This window comes from Prionailurus viverrinus, chromosome A2, assembly GCF_022837055.1.
Source record: "Prionailurus viverrinus isolate Anna chromosome A2, UM_Priviv_1.0, whole genome shotgun sequence".
Lineage (NCBI taxonomy): Eukaryota > Metazoa > Chordata > Mammalia > Carnivora > Felidae > Prionailurus > Prionailurus viverrinus.
This window is the reverse complement of record NC_062562.1, coordinates 155231521-155249034: the sequence shown is the minus strand read 5'-3', so window position 1 is coordinate 155249034 and position 17514 is coordinate 155231521. Positions and strand designations below refer to the sequence as shown.

Here is a 17514-nt window from a genome sequence, read left to right as displayed (position 1 = left end):
TTTATTGAATAACCACTATGGGTCAGGCACTGCCGATGAGATAAAAGACCCTGTTCTGCCCTTCCAGGAGGCAAGTTTACTGGGTGAGACAGACAAATCAGTGTGTGATTGTAAGGTGCTATTTTAGGTGCTGCGATAGAAGTGAGCACTCTGGCCTCAGGCAGTTGGGGCACTTGGGAAGGCATCCTGGGGTAGGCGGTGCCTGCTCTGAATGCTGAAGGGTGAATGAAGGATGAAGGTCTGGGAAGAAGGGGGGCACAGAGGACAGAACCTGGCACGGTCGGGGGACAGCATGTAGGTGAGCACAGCTTAGATTTAGGTTGGGAGAGGAGAGAAGGAGAAATGGGTGAGTAGAGACTGATCCATGCAGCCTTTGGTATCACAGGAAGGACTTGGGGTGGGGGGTTGTGTTTGGAGAGTGGACATTAATGTTTTGGAGTGAGCAACTTGTCAGTGGTATAAAAAAATGAATCCGAAGGTGACCAGTCTGGAGTGTGTAGCCTCTTGTCTTCTTGGGTATGCAGGTGGTTTTTAGAGCACAGTGCCGGCAACCGGAACTGTGACCATAAACTCAGATCCAGTGCAGCTTTCCTGCCAGGCCTTCTGCTCTCAGGCTAGTCCCCTTATCAGATGGACAGTTGGGGCCACCACCATGAATCGAGCACCCACTATGTTCCAAGGCATTGTCTCGGCCACTTTGTATATTTCCCATTTAATCCTCATAATAACCCAATGATGGAGGTAGCATTATTCCCATTTTAGGGATTAAAAGCTGAAATTCAGAGCTGGTGAGTGACTTGTCTAAGGTCAGGCGTCTTGTAAGTGGCAAAATCAAGGTTAGGGCCCAGTCTCTTCTAGCCTTTTCCCTTGGGGCTTCTGTCCCGAGTGGGGTCCCTGCGTATCTAAGTCTGGGTTCTGCAGCCCTCTGCTGCTTTTCTATCTCTTGTTCAGTGTATGAATTGAGTGGGTAGGCCCTTGGTGGTCTCTAGGAATTTGGAATGTAGAGAAGGAGCAGTTGATTCAGGTTTAAGTCCCAGCTTTACCAACAACGCAGTTCAACAGACATTGCGTGTGCCAGATGTAGATAGCTGGCAGTGAACTTCTCTGAGTTTCACTTTGCTCTTGAGAAACGAAAGGGCTGTGTTTGGCCTTCTCTAAGATGCTTTAAACGCTCAGAGCCTCTTTGACCTTGAATTTCAGAAAGAAGGGAGATAGAAGCCTGGCTTAGGGAAAGTTGGTGAGTCAGTGGGGGAAGGGTGTAGGTGGAGTATATGGGTTGTTAGCCTCCTGCTATGTGAGTTATGTTGAATTGTCTCCTGGGAAGGGAGCAGCTCTGATCAGTTGGAAGTTCTTTGGATTTCCCCAGTGGAAAGGCTTGTTCTGCTCATTGCTGTCCACCCAGTTCCCGTTTTATCCAAGGGCATATGTTAGCAGTGGTCCATCTAGAGTGGAGGATGTTCTCAGAGCTGTGTGGCTTGTGTGGATGACGGAATCACAGCTTTGGCCAGATCTCTGGAGGAACTTCTTCTGACCATGGACTGGTCAGTAGTGGGGTGGTGTCCTGTGAGACCTTCCTAAGCTGGTGTTTTTATTCCTTTTCTGTCAACAGATCTGCCTTCATTACAACAAAGGAGATGGACCCTACGGCTCTTGTTCCTTTCAAAAGCAGTGTATCAAACTCCATATCTGCCAGTATTTTTTACAGGGTGAATGCAAGTTTGGCACTGGCTGTAAGAGATCTCATGATATCTCTAATTCTGAGAATCTGGAGAAACTGGAGAAGTTGGGCATGAACTCCGATCTGGTGAACAGGCTGCCTTCCATATACAGAAATGCCCACGACATCAAGAATAGGAGCTCCACCTCCAGCAGAGGGCACCCTCCTCCTCCAGGCCCACAGGCCACTTCTGGTAAGGCCCTGGGCTGGGGCCCGTAGATTCCAGCTGGCCATTAATGGAATGTATGACTTTGGGCAAGTCACTGCTGCTTTTAGTAAAGTCAGTTGGTGATTCCTTCACCAGTGGGTGTTGTAAAGATGACTTGGAATCCTAGCCATGAACAAGCAAGACAAATGCCATTTGAGGTTGACTGAATGAATTCCCCACAGGTCTGATCTACCGTGAAGGAAGCATATTTTAATTTCAGCTCTCTTCTTGGCATGAATAAATGGGATTTTTTAGTCCCTGTAAATTTTCTTTGTTCGCGGCTCGTCTTCAGCACCTAGACAGTGCCTGGTCCATAGTGGGCATGCAGGCATTTGGTGAGTGATTGAGCATGCTAGTATACTTTTTTTTTTTTTTAAATAAAGGAATTTGTTAACTATAGTGGCATCTAGGATTTTTAATAGACCACTTCCTAAAATATCAGTTCTAGGTGTTGCTAGGACTACCAGCAAACACACTTAACACTCTAATCTTTAAAATTTTTTTTTAAATGGTTATTTATTTTGGAGACAGAGCATGAGGGAAGGGGCAGAGAGAGAGGGAGTCACAGAATCCAAAGCAGGCTCCAGGCTCTGAGGTGTCAGCACACGTGGGGCTCGAATCCATAAATTGTGAGATCATGACCCGAACTGAAGTTGGACGCTTAACTGACTGAGCCACTCAGGCACCCCAACATCTAATCTCACTTGATTTTGATATTTAAAAATTGTCCTTGCCATGTATGTGTTTTCTTTACATTTTCTTCCGTTATTTTGGGTTAATTTCTTTCAATAGTAGGAAGCTAGATGTAGACAGGTTTTGCTTTAAATAGATTTTTAAGAGTGTCAAGTGGATTATGGCCTTAGAAAGGGAGGGAAGGATACTTGTCCTTGGGGAGCAAGGGAGGTTATTTCCAAGGCCCCAAAGGTGTGGGTTTTGAGGCCCACCCTGTGGATGTCTGAAGGGCCCATAAAAAGAAAAAGGAAAAGGAGTAACGTAATTAACAGGCGATACTGAATAGAGAGGGTTTGCGAATGAGTTTTGTTTTCTTGTATTATGGTAGGTGGGTGCGGTGGTAAATGTAATTGTTAGGTAAAGTCTCATTGGAGCACTAGTAAAGATAAATTCTGAAATACCCTCCATGCCTGTTTTAAGTTAAAATTCTTGCAATTAATGTAAAGTTATTAAGGAGGTTTCATATTAAGATTGGGAGCATAGAGCTGAGAAAAAAGAGCCTCTCCACGGTGTCCTGGATTTGGCAAGCAACTGTGTGGCTTTGGGTTCCCTGGCTCCTCCCCTAAAAAGCAGAGAGGGGGTCCACTTGTATGTCTGAGGGTCATTTTATCTTGAACATCATAGGATTTTGTGAGATTACCTGGCCTACTTTTGTCTTATGCAGGGAAGTGAATGCTCTTTTCTGTCCTTTTTTTTTTTTTTTTCAACGTTTATTTATTTTTGGAACAGAGAGAGACAAAGCATGAATGGGGGAGGGGCAGAGAGAGAGGGAGACACAGAATCGGAAACAGGCTCCAGGCTCTGAGCCATCAGCCCCGAGCCCGACGCGGGGCTCGAACTCACAGACCGCGAGATCGTGACCTGGCTGAAGTCGGACGCTTAACCGACTGCGCCACCCAGGCGCCCCTCTTTTCTGTCCTTTGTATCTTGAACTACTCTGACTCCACACTGGAAGCTTTGGTGGATGCTGATACATCTCTGTGGTGTTTCCTTGTAGAAAGAAGAGATAGTTCAGGTTGTGTATCCCTAAACAATGCTAACCAGGAGGAGAATGATCAGATCTGCTTGTACCACATCCGGAAAAGTTGTAGCTTTCAAGGTAAGTCAGAGGAATCCCCTTCATCCGCTTGCAGGTGGAATAGCTGCTATGTGTTTCAAGAGTTCTGCCCTAAGGCCACCCCTCAGGGCCCTCTCCCCCATCCAGAGAGGGTTGGGGCCTTCTTCATGGTGAGCTGGTGTGGCACTTTGCCAAACCAGTTCTGAAGCAATTTTGTTGGGGAGTTGAGGATGGTAGGAATTGAGTTTCTTGAAATCAGACTGTAGATGAGTTTTGGGGAACATAACTGGTTCATTCAGTGTCAAGTGTTGACCCTTGATCACCTTAGCATGAGGTCACAGACCTGCACAGATGGCCCGTCTAGTGGAAACAAATATAAGTGTCCCTTTTAAAGGGAGGTTGTAGACTTAGAAATGCTTCAGAAACCTGGAAGGCCCTCTGTGAGGAGGAGATGCCTGTGTGTGCTCTTGGGGAATAAGAACTTAAGTTGGGGGTTTCTCTCCATGGTCCCTCTTTTTTTTAATTAAAAAAATTTTTTTAATGTTTGTTTTTTGAGAGTGAGCAAGCTGGGGAACAAGGGACAGAGAGAGGGAGAGAGATCCCAAGCAGGCTCCACACTGTCAGCAGAGCCTGATGCAGGGCTGGAACTCATGAACCGTGAGATCATGACCTGAGCTGAAACCAAGAGTCAGACATTGAACTGACTGAGCCACCCAGGTGCCCCTTCTCTCCATGGTCCCTCTTTTATCTCAAGTAGCAATTCTTGTGTGTACGTATTTGTCTGTATTTACTAAAGCTTTGTTTTCTTCTTATTGCTGTCCTGGGTTTTGACTGAAGAAAGCTTCCTTCTCAAATTCGGTGACTGCTCTTAAAAAACAACCACCAAACTTCTTGTTTTGTTTTCAGTCTTTAAAAGCCACCCAAGCAATTCAGGAATACTTTCACTTTGTGAAAGAGTCCAATAATACAGAGTAAAGTCTGAAGTCCTCCTTCAGCCCTTCCCAAAGGTAAACACGTGCCGTGTGGTTATGATACTTGTTTCGCATGTTTTTCAACAGATGGGAACATGTGATAGGTATTATTTAACCTGCTTCCTTCACTTAACATTGTGTCTTGAAGATTTTTTTCTACATTGGTATGTGTGCGTCTACCTTATTTTGAAAAACAACTGTAGTGTCCAGTAAGAGTGATGTTCCATTGAGCATCTGAGTACACATAGGTATTTCCATAGCTAGATTCCTGGAAATGGAATGCTAGCTCAAGAAATATGTATCATATATGCATGTATGTGTTTAAAGTCAATTTTAGTGAGATATAATTTACACACAATAACATTTTAAGTATTTAAAAATGTTAAGTATACACTGAGTTTTGGTAATAACAATTGGGGTAATGGAAGAGTTTCCTTATTCTAAAGGGTCCCTTTGTCCGTTGTAGTGAATCCTCACCCCCCAATTTCCTGACCTCACACAGTCTCTGATCTGCATTTTGTCACTGTAGATTTGCCCTTTCTAGAAACTCATATAAATGGAATCATACAGCATGTATTCTACTGTACCTGTCTTCTCTCACTCAGCATGTTTTTGTGATTTGTCCATGCTGGCAAATCAGTAGTTTGCTCCTTTTTATTGCTGAGTTGTATTCTGTTGGATGGATTGAATACAATTTATCAATTCATATGTTGGTGAACATTTGAGGTGTTGAAAGTTTTTGGCTTTTACAAATAAAACTTTTATAAATATTTATGTGCAAGTTTAATGTGGGTGTATGTTTTCACTTAAATTTTATTTTTGATGTTTATTTTTGAGAGACAGAGTGTGAGCGGGAGAGGGGCGGAGAGAGAGGGAGGGAGACACAGAATCTGAAGCAGGCTCCCGGCTCCGAGCTGACAGCACGGAGCCCGAGGCAGGGCTCGAACTCATGAACTGTGAGATCATGACCTGAGCTGAAGTTGGATACTTAACTGACTGAGCCACCCAGGCGCCCCTGTTTTCACTTCTTTTGAGTAAAGACCTAGATGTGAAATTACTCGAACGTATATAAGTGTGTGTTTAACTTTATAAGTAACTGGTGGGTATACCTTCCCACCAACAATGTATGAGAGTTTGATGCTCTGTGTTTTTGTTAACACTTGGTATTGCCAGTCTTTTAAACTTTACCCATTGTAATTAATGAGTAGTGATATTTCATTATGGTTCTAATTTGCATTTCCCTATGATAATGATTTTTAATGTTTTTTTTTTTTTAAATGTTTTTATTTTTGAGAGAGACCGTGAGTGGGAGTGGGGCAGAGAGGAAGAGGGAGACTCAGAATCCAGAGCAGGCTCCAGGCTCTGAGCTTTCAGCACAGAGCCTGACATGGGGCTCAAACCCACAAACTGTGAGATCATGACCTGAGCCGAAGTCAGTTGCTCAACCGACTGAGCCACCCAGGCGCCCTGAACATTTCTGTTCATGTACTCACTGGCCATTTGTATATCTTCAATGAAGTATCTGTTTAAATTTTCTGATTTTTTTATGACAGCTTGATTGAGGTATTGAGTGTAATGCACATACCATACAATTTACCCATTTAATAGTTTTTAGTATAGTTATAGAATTGTGCAGCCATCATCGCAGTTAATATTTAGGACATTTCATGATCCTCGAAGAAATCCTGTACCCATTCTTCCTGCACCCCAGCTCCTGGCAACTACAGGTTTACATTCTGTCTCTATGGATTTGTTTGGTTATTTCATGTAAATGGAATCATATAATACATAGTCTTTTGTGACTTGTAAAAAGCTTATTTATTGTGAAAGAAAGCATGAATAGGGAAGGGGCAGAGAGAGAGGGAGACACAGAATCCCAGGCTGGCTCCGCAGTGTCAACACAGCCCAGTGCAGGGTTAAGACTCAAGAACCTTGAGATCTTGACCTGAGCTGAAATCAAGGGTTGATGCTTAACTGACTGAGCCACCCAGGTGCCCCCTTGTTTTGCCCATTTTTTAATTGGATGGTTTGATCTCTCATTATTGAGTTGTGAGGATTTGGTGTATTATTTATACAAGTGGTTGTGAGATGTAAGTATTGAAAATAAATTCTCCCAGTCTGTGGTTTTATGTTCATTTTTTTTCTTTTTTTCTCTCTTTTTCAAAATTTTACTTAAATTTTAACTACTTAACATATAGCGTAATATTGGTTTTAGGAGTAGAATTTAGTGATTTGTCAGTTACAAATGTTCATTTTCCTTATGGTGTTTTTTTTTTGAGGAATAAAAGTTGTTTTGTTTTTGTTTTAGAGGGTGGGAGAGAGCACGCGAGCAGGGGAGGGATGGGGGAGGAAGAGAGAGAGAGAGAGAAAATCTTAGCAGATTCCACACTCATCACAGTCTGACACGAGGCTCGATCCCATGATGCTTAGATCGTGACCTGAGCCGAAATCGAGAGTCAAACACTTAACTGACTCAGCCACACAGGCGCCCCTTGAGGAATAAAAGTTTTAATATCAGTGAGGATTTTAGTATTTTTTTGTTTTATAGTTTTCTTGTGTCTCAAAAATCTTTGCCTATTCCATGCCTCTGAAAATGGCGCCATGTTTTTTTCTGCCTAGTTTTATCGGTTTCACTTTTACAAATTGAGGTCTAGCTGTTAATCTATATACTCTAATAATTATTTCTTGGGTATTGGTTTTTTTTTTTAATATTTATTTATTTATTTATTTATTTATTTATTTACTTTGAGAGAGTGAGTGAGCATGAGCAGGAGAGGGGCAGAGAGAGAATCTTAAGCAAGCTCTGTGGTGACGGCAAAAGGCCTGATGTGGGGCTTGATCTCATGAACCATGAGACCTTGACTTGAGCCAAAATCACAAGTCTGACGCTTAACTGACTGAGCCACCCAGGTGCCCTGGTGTTGGCTCTTCTGTGTGAGTTAGCTTCCTGTCTGTGTTAGTCTCCCTCACATGTGGGGTGACTCGTGGTTACCTACTCCAGAATTCAGTGTCTGCTGGTGATGTGGATTCTGGTCGAGGCTTAATGGGGAAGGGGCAGTACATTTTGTGCGGTGGCTTGGGCTGCTAGTGTGTATCCTTGGAATGGGGTGGGAGCTTTGATGGCCCTCTTACATGCTTGTCTCTCTCCAGCACTTACGTTCACAGTCACATGTTCTGTGGGACAAATAGCAAGGTTGCTGGGCACAAGCAATGCACAGAGGGAGTTCCTGCTCTGGTGGGTCCCATTTAGTCTCATTGTGAGTGGCAAGGTGTCTTTCTTGCCTTTCATTACGTGTAACTCTGAGTTTGTTAGGCCACTCTCCCCAGTATTTCCCCCTTCCACGGTAGATCTCTTCATATCTTGCAGGGGTTTCTTTCTCTTTATCTCCCTCAGTTTGATTCTGTGTCCTTCATATTCTTAGGGATTCTTCAATAATTCTGGTCTTTTGATAGCACTGATTACGTTTTTCCAGCATTTTTCAATTTGTTCTTCTCTCTGGTCTATCATTTCAAGTGATGTAGGGAGAGAGGGGATATGGATGTGGTACTTTGCCAAATTAATTTGTTTTTGCGACTTACCTTCCAGAAGGCCTAGATTCTAGAATGCCACAACAAGGAGGGGAACGTTAGAAGGAGGGAGAGGAAATCGAGAAAAGGGACAGGAGGACCAGAGAAGATGTGGCAGAGAAGGGGACTCATCAACTGGGACTCCGCTCTAACCAGCCACTGTGGCTGCAGTGGCCTGTATGGCACCTTCTTTTCTTAGGCTTGAGTGATGTGGTCTTCACGTTGAGCTCACATTAAGAGTTGGAAGCCTGGGCCTGCAGTCTTTTGACCACAGAGCCTTCCCTGTGCCCCTGTGTCCTTCCCAAGGAAGTGTCAGCCTGGAGGGTGGTAGGTGGTGTGCCTTCCTTGAAGGGGATCTTCTTAAGGAGAGAGTCTTCAGGCTGTCCAGGACTCACCTGAGCCGAGGTATATAGGTGCAGTGACTGAATGCTCCTAACTCTGGTCATTCCCTTCGTGCCCTTCAGGGAGGGAACAGGAAATCTTACGTGGTTATGACCTCTGGACCATAGCTGTGCTCTTACCTATCCAGGTTGAGCCCTTCATTATTACTGTATTGTGCATATCCCTGGTAGAGTCCAAGAGGTCTCTTGGCTTGGTATGAGCTGTCCACGCTGTAACTCTGGACAAGTCAGGATGTCCTGAGTCCCCAGAGTGGCTGAATCCAGCCTTGGTGAACTTGGAGGGGATTTCCTGGGTTGAGGTGTCTCTTGTTCCCTGAGTCTTGGCTGGGTGCTCTTGTCTGTCCTGTCTGCCTGGCATCAGGCCTAGCCTTTGACACCTTCAGGCAGCCTGCCCACCTTCCTCCATGGTCCTCCTGGACCAAGGTAACTTTTGTAGATCCTGTGGGAAGGAAGTGGCATTGAGATATGTCTGAAAAGCCTGCATACAATTTTAGAAAGTTTTAATTTTTTTCAAGTGTCAAATTAGCCATGCCTCATTGTTAATATTTTGACAGATGAGTTAAAAATGTACAAAGGACAGCCAGTAAGAAATGTCTCCCTCACACCTCTTTTTTCTAGCACCCAGATCCCCTCCAGAAGCAGTCATTATTACCAGTTCCTTGACTATCCTTCCATGAAGATTCTATATGTACACAATTATGTATGTCTGATCAGTTTCCTTCTCACGTAGGTGCACTGTGCACACTGTTTTGTATCTTTTCCCACTTAACTAGACATTTAATTTTTTGGAATATATTCTTGTGGTTCAAACTTCAAAAGAAAACAACACAAGTCTTTGCTCATAACTTTGTCCCTGGCTACCAACTTCCCCTCTGCAAGGAATAATATGTGTATGTATATGTATTTAGAGTATTTCTCATTTTTCTTTTCTACCTTTTTACCCAAGTAGAGGCGTTCTGCACCTTTTTGTGTATCATTCTACCTAATAACATATACCTTGGAAGTAGGTCTGTATCAGAGTGCAAAGAGATTGCTGCTGCTTTTCTTTCCAGTGTGCCTTTCCTCGGTGGGGATGTACCAGAATTTCATATAGGATATTGAAAAGTAACAAAAGTGTCAGGTGCATTGCAGGTGAGGGGCTGGCATGAGCCAAGGCGAGGCAGGCAGAATGTGCTAGGAGTGACAGAGGTCCCAGGGTGCACAGGGAAGATGTAGGGGGAGCACCTGGCTTGAAACTGTAGACCTGGGCCATTTTGTGTGTTTTGGCAGGGGCAGGGCAGTGTATATAAATACCTTCAGGGATGATGTGGGGATGTGTCGAGGTGGTGAGTATGTTAGCAGCCAGAAGATCAAAACAGGCTGGAACCACACTGCTCACCTGCCTGTGGTCAGATGTGTCGGGGTTTGGATGGGTTTCTAATAGAGATGAATCTGGTTCAGTTTTTAGTGTGACTGCTACCTGTCCACATGCTACATGGATAGTGATAATGGGTGATCACACTGCCTCCCGCAGTCTGATTGACCTTTTCATGGTCAGCTTCTTTGCTCATGAGATGAAATTCAAATGTAATGTTACCTGCCAACATACGTATTTTTAAAAATTGATGTAACGCCCTATTGAAAGGGGAGATGTAAAACGGAAGTGCGTATAATAAAATACACAGTATTTCAGTATTTAGATGCTCAGGTATGACTGCACTAAAAATAATGCCCCCACAGATCTCCAAAATGTTCCCAGGTCAGTGGGCATTACCACCCCCATTGAGAACCATGGGCCTGGGTCATGCTATGTATTGCCAAGATGTCTTACTTCTTAATATTCTTATTTTAGATAAGTGCAATAAAGTTCATTTCCATTTGCCATATCGATGGCAGTTCTTGGACAGAGGCAAATGGAAGGATTTGGACAAAATGGAGCTTATTGAAGAGGCATATAGCAATCCCAGAAAAGACAGGTATGAAATACATTACTGGTGTCTGCTTTGCGACTGGGCTTTTGTGTGCAGTGTGGGAAGTTTAGACACAACAGAGTTTAGGTTTGATCACACACACACACACACACCCCAATAAACAGCTTGGGCTGGAAATTGGAAGTTACTGTTTAAACTGTGGATTGGTGCCTTTATCTCCTTCAGGGAGGAGCTATGGGGAAAGGAACTGGTGGTACCAGATAAGTTTTGAATTACTTGCTGCTGGGATTGATTGTGAACATATATCCACATTGATTAATGCAGAAAAGCGAGAAGCAGTCATTTGTGAAATTTTAGCCTTTGCATGTAAAGTCATGCAGCTGAACTGCTGTTTACTATTCAGCCTTTAACTTTTTGATTTTTCTGTGTGTGTCCCAGTATTTTCACTTAGTTGATTCAGAGTGGGGAAGTCCGGGGAGCCTTATTTTCAAATACTTCACCATATCTTGGATTGAACTTGCTAAAATATGTTGCCATGAAGAGAATTTAAGCCCACTCTTTTTAAGGTGGAAAAAATAAATTTGTGCTAAGAGTGCAATTGTGTGCAAATTGGTGCTGGGGAAGTGTGTGGAACAAATGGTTCCCCTTGGGAAGATGCATTGGCTGACTCTTCCCCTCTGTTTTTCTGAGGCAGAATTTACACATAGGGAAGTGCACAAATATTAATCGTGTAGTTCAGTGAGTCTTGATGAATGCATGTGCTCATGTAACACTCATCCAAATAGAGATCATTTTCATCGCCGTAGAAAGTCCCCTCCTGTCCCCTTCCCATCCGTGCCCACCCCCAGGCCACCATTGTTTGGACATCTGTCACCACAGGTTAGTCTTGCCTGTTCTTGAACCCTGTCTGAATGGAGCATACGCTCTACCACCACGTCTGGTGTCTTTCTCTCAGTGCTTTGTGCTCGAGTCTCTGCTTGTCTCCTGGTGTGCGTGCGAGCTGGCTTCTGTAGGCCTGAAGTTTGGGGATGAGAGTTCTGGGAGGTAGGCTGGCTCCCTCTTCAGCTCTGCCCGGTGGTGCTAAATGGTCGTGCCACTTTCCACCCCCGTTTGGTCTGTGGTGACCGTGTCCCCAGCGTTTGGTATTGTTTGCATCTGAACGTTTCGCAGCCTGGGGATTTAAAGTGGCACACGTGGCATCTGCGTTTGCAGGTCTCTGGGTCCTAATGAGGTAATGTGTCTCTTCACCTGTTTCTTGGCCACTTGAGCTTCCTCTGCTGTGAAATGTCTCTTCTTGTAGTTTGGCTGTTTTGTTGACGGGGAAGGTTGTGTGTTCAGTTATTTATTTAGTTTTAGGAATTCTTTAAATTTCTGGATATTAAATGTGTGTTGAAGATAAACTCTTCCTGTCAGCTTATGGTATATTTTAATATAGATAAGTATTTATCCGTCTTTTCTTTACGGCTTTTACTTTTTGAGTCATAAGAAATCTTTACCTATCCCAGGACTGTAAGGAAATTTTTCTGAATTTACTTTAAAAAATCTTAACGTTTTAAGGACTGTTTAATCTTTACCCTGCAGGTGGTGAAATATGGGTCCAGTTTCATTCTTACACAGATGAATCACCGGTTTTGGCAAAACTACTTTTTAAAAATATATTTAATTAAAAAAATATAAAATTGTGGTAATATACACATAACATAAAATTTGCCATCTTAACCATTTATTTTTATTTATTTTATTTTATTTTATTTTACTTTACTTTACTTTATTTCATTTCATTTCATTTCATTTCATTTCATTTCATTTCATTTCATTTCAAGAACACGGGAGGGGCAGAGAGAGAGAGACTCTTAAGCAGGCTTCACACCTTCAGCGCAGAGCCCAATGTGGGGCTCAGTCTCCCAAACCTTGAGACCACGACCAGAGCCAAAGTCAGATGCGTAACCAACTGAGCCACCCAGGCACCCCTTTATTTTTATTTATTTTTTATTTTTCTTATTCTTCTCATTATTTTTATTCTTATTTTTGAGAGAGAAGTGGGGAGAGGGAAAGAGAGAGAATCCTAAGTAGGCTCCACACGTAGTGCAGAACCCGGCATGGGGCCGTATCCCGTGACCCCAGGGTCATGACCTGAGCTAAAACCAAGAGTAAAACACTCAACTGACTGAGCCACCCAGGTGCCCCATCTTAACCATTTTTAAGTGTAGGTTCAGTGGCATGCGTTGCATTCACATTGTTGTACAGCCATTCCCATCATCCATTTCTAGCAGTTATTTTTAAACCCATCAAAACTGAGCCCAATTTGGCAGTGTTAACACATTTTATAGCTTATTTTCAGGCTGGTGTGCCAAATATCACTTGTTTAAGTAGGCCAGCTCTGCACCTGTTTCTAAGTGCCACCTGTGTCAGGCACTGGATCAGCGAATACACCCACTGGTCCTCTCTTCTTGTCGTTCACTGGTCGGTCTGTCTCTGCTTCAGTGCCGCACTGTCTTGACCTAGTGGAGCTTTAAGTGTTGGCATTTGGTAAGGCAAATCCCTGTCTTCTCTTTCTTTGAATTGCCAGGGCTCTTGTTCTTTTGCTCCTCTTCAGAAATTAAAAAAAAGTTTTTTTACATTTATTTATTTTTGAGAGACAGAGAACAATTGGGAAAGGGCAGAGAGAGGAGACACAGAATCCGAAGCAGGGTCCAGGCTCTGAGTTGTCCGCACACAGCCCAGCGCGGGGCTCGAGCTCAAAAACCGTGAGATCTTGACCTGAGCCAAAGTCGGATGCTTAACTGTCTGAGCCACCCAGGCGCCCCTAGAAACTTTTAAATGTCATTGGTTTTCACAAAAATCTCTGTTGTGATTTTTGAAATTAATATTGCATTCACTTGGTGTTTCTGGGGAACTGACACCATAATGATGCTGAGATTTTTCTATTCATATACATGATAGCATGTGATTATTTAAATCTTTTAAAATATCTTTCAGTGGTTTTTATAACTTCTCTATTAGGGTCTTGGTTGGATATCATTTGTTAGAGATTTAATTTTTTTTTCCAGTTGTGCTGAGATGCAATTGACTTTCAACACTAGAAGTTTAAGGTGTGCGGCATAATGACTTGACATACGTGTGTATTGCAAAATGATTATCTGGATAAGTTAACATCCATCACTTCATATAGTTACTAAACAAATTTTTTCCTTACAATGAGAACTTTGAGTTTATTCTCCTACCAACTTTTAAATATACCGTATAGCGTTAACTGTAGTCATGTTATATGTTGCATCCCCAGTAAAAAAAAAATTTTTCTCTGTGCTGATGTATAGAAATGCAATTGACTTTTGTCAGCTGTTGTATCTGCAACTTTACTAAGGTATCTGAACTCAGAGGACTCTCTTGGTAATGTTTGAATTATCTGTATAGTTATCTATATATTCTAGATATCTATCTAGACATTAATATTTGTGAATAGCATTTTAATTTCATCCTTTTTGTTCCCCCCTCTCCTCCCTCTCTCCCCCTCTGCCCCCTCTGTCCCTTTCTCTCCCACTCCCTCTCTCTTCTCTCTTCCTCTTTCTCTCCCCTCCCCCACCCCCACAGACACACACATACTCAACTCACACACAGTGCTGAATTTGGATGGCCAGTACTTAAGATATTTGCATTCATATTTGAATAAGATTGGTCTATAATTTTTTCATATTGTCTTGATCTGGTTGTTATCTTAAGTGTCTACCCTCATGAAGATGAGATTGGGATGGTTTCTTTTCTGTTTTCTGAAAAAATTTATGTAAAGTTAGAATAATTTTTTTCCTGAATGACCATGTGTCTATAAGAGTATCTAGGCCTAATGTTTAATTTGTGGGAAGATTTTAAACTGCTAACCAGTCAGGTTTTCTATTTTTCTTGAGTCAATTTTGGTAAACTTAATGATTTTTCCAGGAGTTTGTTCATTTTATTTATTGCTAAACTAATTGTCATACACTTGATTATAACACCTCTTTTAGTGTCTATGACATTTTTAATTTTTACCTTTTATATTTCCAATATCCTCCTTTTTTTCTTATCAATCTTGCAGAGATTTATTGATTTAATTAAAAATTTTTTTTTATAAGAACCAACTTGTACTCCCCTCCCCCCACTTGGAAACATTTTCCCCCCCTGAGGTACGTGTCACATTGATGTTCACGTCTACCAGCTGAGCATCTAGAAGACCACAGGTAGCACCTGAGTGTTCGCTTGACTGGTGGAATTTTCAGTTTACCTCTCACTTCCTTTGCAGGATCCTCTGTGCTGAGTCAGCCAGCAACTTTCACTTTGATTGTCTAGATTTTGACTCCATGATGTTTGGTGCTGCCCCAGCCCGCCGCCTCTCCACAGCCTCCTCGGTTACTAAACCTCCACACTTCATCCTCACCACTGACTGGGTTTGGTACTGGACTGATGAGTTTGGTTCTTGGCAGGAGTATGGAAGACAAGTAAGTGTCATGGAAAGAGGACAGGTGTTTTCTCCTGAGGGCCCCCGATGGAGGAGCCATTTCAGACATGAGCACAAGGATTGTTCTGGGGAGTCCTTGATAGAGACAAAGAGCCCCAAATCCTCCTGTGACTCACTTGCTTGGGGAGAATTATGATAAAACTAGGTAGTTGGGAGTTCTTCTGTATGATTAGGTATCTGTTGGCCTCATGAGAACATGGCCTAGTGTAAATTATAGCGAGAGGACATTTCTTCATTGGTTTTGTTACATGGGATAGAAAGATGCCTCCCTTAACTGTTGAACAGATAGCTCCAAAGCAAGTGTCTGTGTGTATAGGAGACTTGTGTAGCTGCAGAATAAACTTTAAGGCCCTTTGAAACTAGCTTCTGACTTCTCTGTAGCAGCAACTTCATAGAACGTGGGCAAGTGTAAGAAAATTGATTTATTTCAGGTATTGGTTTGGAATCTGGATCTGATAACTGTTGCTGTCAATTATTTGAAGATGTTCATGGCTGGATTACATTAAAGGGAACCCTCTGGGCGCCTGTAGAGGTACAAGTATAGGGAGGTCACCATTTCTATAGGAACAGCTTTCCGAAATGAAAATTGGGATATGTGGTCTGATAGACATTTGTACTCTTCTGTGTTGTATAAGGCCGTATTAAAGCTTTACTTTCTTATTTTGACTTACACCTAGGATATCTTTTTCTCTGGGAACCCTGTAATGAGAGCTCCATGAGAGCAGGGAGTTCTGTCTCTCTTTTGCCACACATGTGCCCTGTGTGGAAGACTCTGCCTGTACCCTGCAAGTTCTCAGGTCATAGATGTTGGTGGGTTGAAGGACAGAGTAATTGCTGCCCCACGGCCACTGTTGAGTTGGACATGGTCACTTCAGCAGTGGCCTTGCTTTAGCCCTCATACACTTCTCCATTTCTTGCAGTGCCAGCCTTTCCTCATTGGCTATTCTGTCTGCCCTCTTTCCCACCCATCTCCCTCTCCTTCCTTGCTATGCAGATATGTTCAGGGAGGCTCCCCAACATTGCTCTCGGTTTGGTCGGGAGCAGGAGGGGAGAGGCCATGCCTGGTATCGAGGAGGGGGATAGAATGAGGGGCTGGTTATGTTCCATGAATGGAACTTCTCTGGTGACCTGATGAAGGAACTCATGGCAGGTGAAAAGCACTTAGCAAATGTGACTACCTCTCACGTTTTTGTTTTGTGGTGTGTCCCCCTTCTCGGGGAGCTGAATGAGATGACATGAGACCCTAAGGGCATCCCGTGAAAAAGTAGGATTGTCTAGGTGACTTGGCAAACTGCATTATCACAACTTTAGGAAGTGGGGGCCTTCTTCCTCCAAACAACCCACACTCAGGGCTTTACCTTTTTTTTCTCTATGCTGCTCTTCATTTACTCCGTATAGTCAGAGTGTATAACTTCACTTAGAACATTGAGAATCTCTGGGAATGACCTGTATTTGGGTATCATAGATGTGCTACGTGATGGTGGGGCGCAGATGCACTTGTGTGAATTCAGTGGTTATTGGTTGTGCAGTCTCATGTGGTACCATTGGCTGAATTGCCTCATAGGGTGACCTGTCAACTCCAGCTCTTCTTTCCCGTACACTTCTGGTGTCATCCTGTATTTGGATTTCTTTCTTAGTTTTCTGCTAATGGCCAGTTTAGGACCATTTTCTTTTGATTCAGAAAGCTAGGTTCTTTTCTTCCCAAGCTCAGGAGGTACAGCCAAATTTCAGTCCAAATTACCTCCACCCTATATTAACTTCCTAAGGCTTCCATAACAAAGTACCACAAGCTGGGTGGCTTAGAACAGCAGTGACTTACTGTGTCACAGCTGGATGCTGGAAATCGAAATCAAGGTGTCAGCAGGGCCATGTTTCCTTTAAAGCTTGTAGGGAATCATACTTGCCTCCTCCTAGCTTCTGGTGGCTTCCCTGGTCTGTAGGTTCTTCAGTCCAGTCTCTGCTTTGTCATCACGTGGCCATTCTTTTATAAGGACATAGGTTATGTGGATTAGGGGCCCACCCTACTCCAGTATGATCTCATCTTAACTAACTACATCTGCAGTGACTCTGTTTCCAAATAAAGTCAAGTTTTGAGGTACTAGAGTTAAGACTTCAGCATATCTTTTACAGCAAAGGAGGTGGCATAGTGCAATCCATAACCTAATCTTGTGTATAAAGGTGTTACTGTCCAGGCCCACTGAATTTTCTTGCGTTAAACTCAATGTCCCTGAGGTGTTGGGCTCCAGGATGCTTTACCCTGACCTGTATCCTTTTTGGATCATTCTCAACAAGCTGCTCATGTTGATAGACGTTTTGAGTTAGGACCCTTTCCTGTGATCTGCTTTGCCTTGATCTAAAACCTCTACAGTTGTTCTCACCCTTTTGGGCCTGAACAACCCATTCATCTCTAAAGACCTCTGTAAAGACCCCTGTTCGTTCCTTCATTTTCCAGGATCTAACTT

The 17514-nt window shown here is 43.0% G+C and overlaps 1 protein-coding gene across 1 annotated transcript in view; it reads left to right on the top strand.

Moving 5' to 3' along the window:
• PARP12 (poly(ADP-ribose) polymerase family member 12) overlaps positions 1-17514 on the top strand; it is a 39339-nt gene that overhangs the window by 5009 nt on the left and 16816 nt on the right. Inside the window, exons 3-6 of the mRNA XM_047848337.1 lie at positions 1610-1910; positions 3655-3756; positions 10485-10608; positions 14837-15032. Of these exons, the coding sequence (XP_047704293.1) occupies positions 1610-1910; positions 3655-3756; positions 10485-10608; positions 14837-15032 (723 nt within the window). The remainder of the gene's footprint in view (positions 1-1609; positions 1911-3654; positions 3757-10484; positions 10609-14836; positions 15033-17514) is intronic.